Source organism: Penaeus japonicus, unplaced genomic scaffold (assembly GCF_977035675.1).
Source record: "Penaeus japonicus unplaced genomic scaffold, GWHDUDI00000001_assembly GWHDUDI00000014, whole genome shotgun sequence".
Classification (NCBI taxonomy): Eukaryota; Metazoa; Arthropoda; class Malacostraca; order Decapoda; family Penaeidae; genus Penaeus; species Penaeus japonicus.
The window spans coordinates 22,448,043-22,450,542 of NW_028234416.1; the positions used below are offsets into that span (position 1 = coordinate 22,448,043).

Below are 2,500 nucleotides of genomic sequence, written 5' to 3' on the forward strand. Positions count from 1 at the left end.
TATATCATGTAAAATATATGTATATATATATGAATATATATATATGAAAATATAAGTGTATATATCTGTATATATATGTATATATTATATATAATATATATAAATATATATATATGTATATATAAATGTATATAGATAATGTATATATATATATATATGTATATATATGGTGGAGATATATTAAAAATATTGGGGTTTTTTTATATTTTTATTTATATTGTATATATATATGTATATTATATATATAAGTATAATATATATATTTATATATATATAAATGTATATATAATATATATAATGTATATATATATATATATATGTTAGTTATATATTATATATATTTTCTATACATATATATGTGCTATTGTGGGGAAGAGAGGGTAGGAGTTGATAATATATTATCGTAAAAATGTAAAAAAAAGAAGTAAAAAAAGAATTAGAAATGGGAGACTGATAACCACAAGAATAGAAATAAATAAGACTAAACACATTTAGAATAACAAAATAATTCATTAATGCTAGTGACTTAGAAAAACAATGTAAAAAAGTCTCCAAAACAAATGTCAAAAATATCTACCTCTCATGGCAATGCATGTTTTGCAACATCCATGCTACTGAGAGGACAAAGCATGTAATCCTCTAAACGTCAGTCGTGTTTTTCGCAATCTTGGCATTATTGCAGAGTTGCGCTTCTATGTGATCCCGATAACATGCTTTGCATTTTCTATTTCGAAATATCCGATTATCGCGACTCACAGTCAGGGAGTTTATACATTATACTGGTTATATGCGATGTATTAGTAAATGTGTGAGTAATTAGCCGAAAATAGAAGATCATTACGACTTAGAAGAAAGGTAGTCTTCATTAGAAATATATATGTTTTTGATGAAGCCTACCATTGAACCTGTTATGTACATCTCTCTTCGTGCGTCTCATGAATACGTTTTGTTCATATCTTATCTTGATATAGAAGTTTGATATGATAGAAAAGGGTTTATCTTTTTCCGCGAATGTCATTCATTACGTGTATGGTGTCTAGGTTAACAATCCGTGAGGTGCGTTAGACTAGAATAATTTGTTAGTTTATATGTGCTACGCTTTTCTTGATCAAGGTTGAATATTATAGCCTTTGATGTTTTTTTTTCCAAATCATACCTGTGTCTATGGCTTCAACTTAATATCTTCTTCGTAAAAGAAAATCCTGTCCCATAGACTTACAGTCTATATTGAGAAAAGCAACTCGAAGTAACAAATAAAAGGGAATATATGATGAATTTCATCACATATACAAAAAAAAGGAAAAGGAATAAACAGGTGGCCAGACGTGAGCAACTTACCTGACACCTGAAGAATGGCAAATGCAAGAATCCAGGCCATGTTCGTTCTTGGGAGAGGCATTTTCATCAGAGGTTGTTGCATCATTAGCTAACTTCAGATGTGATAGTTAGAAGTGCTTCTCTTCTTTGATTGACAAGGAAAAAAAAGCAGTGCTATATTGGAGAAATGAAAGTTTTTGTTTAGGTAAAGTTAGCTCAGTTCTCTGGTTGGGAGAGGTGCTACAGTAGTTTCGTGTTTCCCTTTTGGAAGCTCATTGAATTTATGTGCTTTCTCTATTATTATTCACCTTCAACTTTTTATAGTTTTTTTTTGTTTGCTTGTTTTTTGTTTTTGTTTTATTTTTTTTTTCTCTTACGAGCTATTATTATCCAGCATCCTTGTCACTGGCCTTGGTGCAGATCTCTTCACCCGAGGCGATGCATGCACGTTGTAACTCGCAGTCCGTAAAATGTCACCTGTTCGAAGATGAGGTTGTGTTTCGCTCCTTAGTCGCAGCATCCAGTAGTCGCACAATCGCAGAGGATATCCTTCGTCATAAAGCGACTTTGAGCAAGGTAAATGATTCAGTTCTGGCCGTGACAGAAATCGATCTGACGGTCATCGACTATATTTTCACACCTGTTCCTTTTCTTTTCTTACATTCATAAACACCTACTTTCCAATCAATTAGATATGTATATTTTCATAAAAAATAAGGGAAGGGATGCAGCTACAAGGGACTAAATCGCTACGCTTAAAAAATATAATGTATTCGACAGTGACGTTTGTACGGCGCGTGGAGGCCCCACGAGGCGCCACACGCTGACTGAAACTTGGGCGAGTGGCGGCCGCTCGAAGCCTCCCTCTCCTTTCTCTCCCAAACCGAGGTCCGAGACGCACTGACGGCGGTCGACTCGTGTGCCGCTATTTATCCCAACCAACAATATGGCGCGCACATATGCACACTCGCTCTCATGCATATACTGTACACACGCATGAATGTACTAAATATGCACGCGCATATAGGGCGCGCAATCAACCATGCTCAAAGACGCATAAACTTAAGGATGTAAGTAGATAAACAAATCTGTGTCTGTGTATATATATATATATATATATATATATATATATATATATATATATATATATATATGTATGTATATAAATATACATATATATATA

At 33.0% G+C, this 2,500-nt stretch overlaps 1 protein-coding gene across 1 annotated transcript in view; it reads right to left on the reverse strand.

Annotated features, from left to right (window-relative positions):
- LOC122256708 (uncharacterized) overlaps window positions 1-2,211 on the reverse strand; it is a gene marked incomplete in the record, with an annotated part of 192,525 nt that extends 190,314 nt beyond the window's left edge. Inside the window, 1 exon segment of the mRNA XM_086544074.1 lies at window positions 1,339-2,211. Coding sequence (XP_086400200.1) covers window positions 1,339-1,423 — 85 coding nt within the window.
- Window positions 2,212-2,500: the final 289 nt, after the last annotated feature.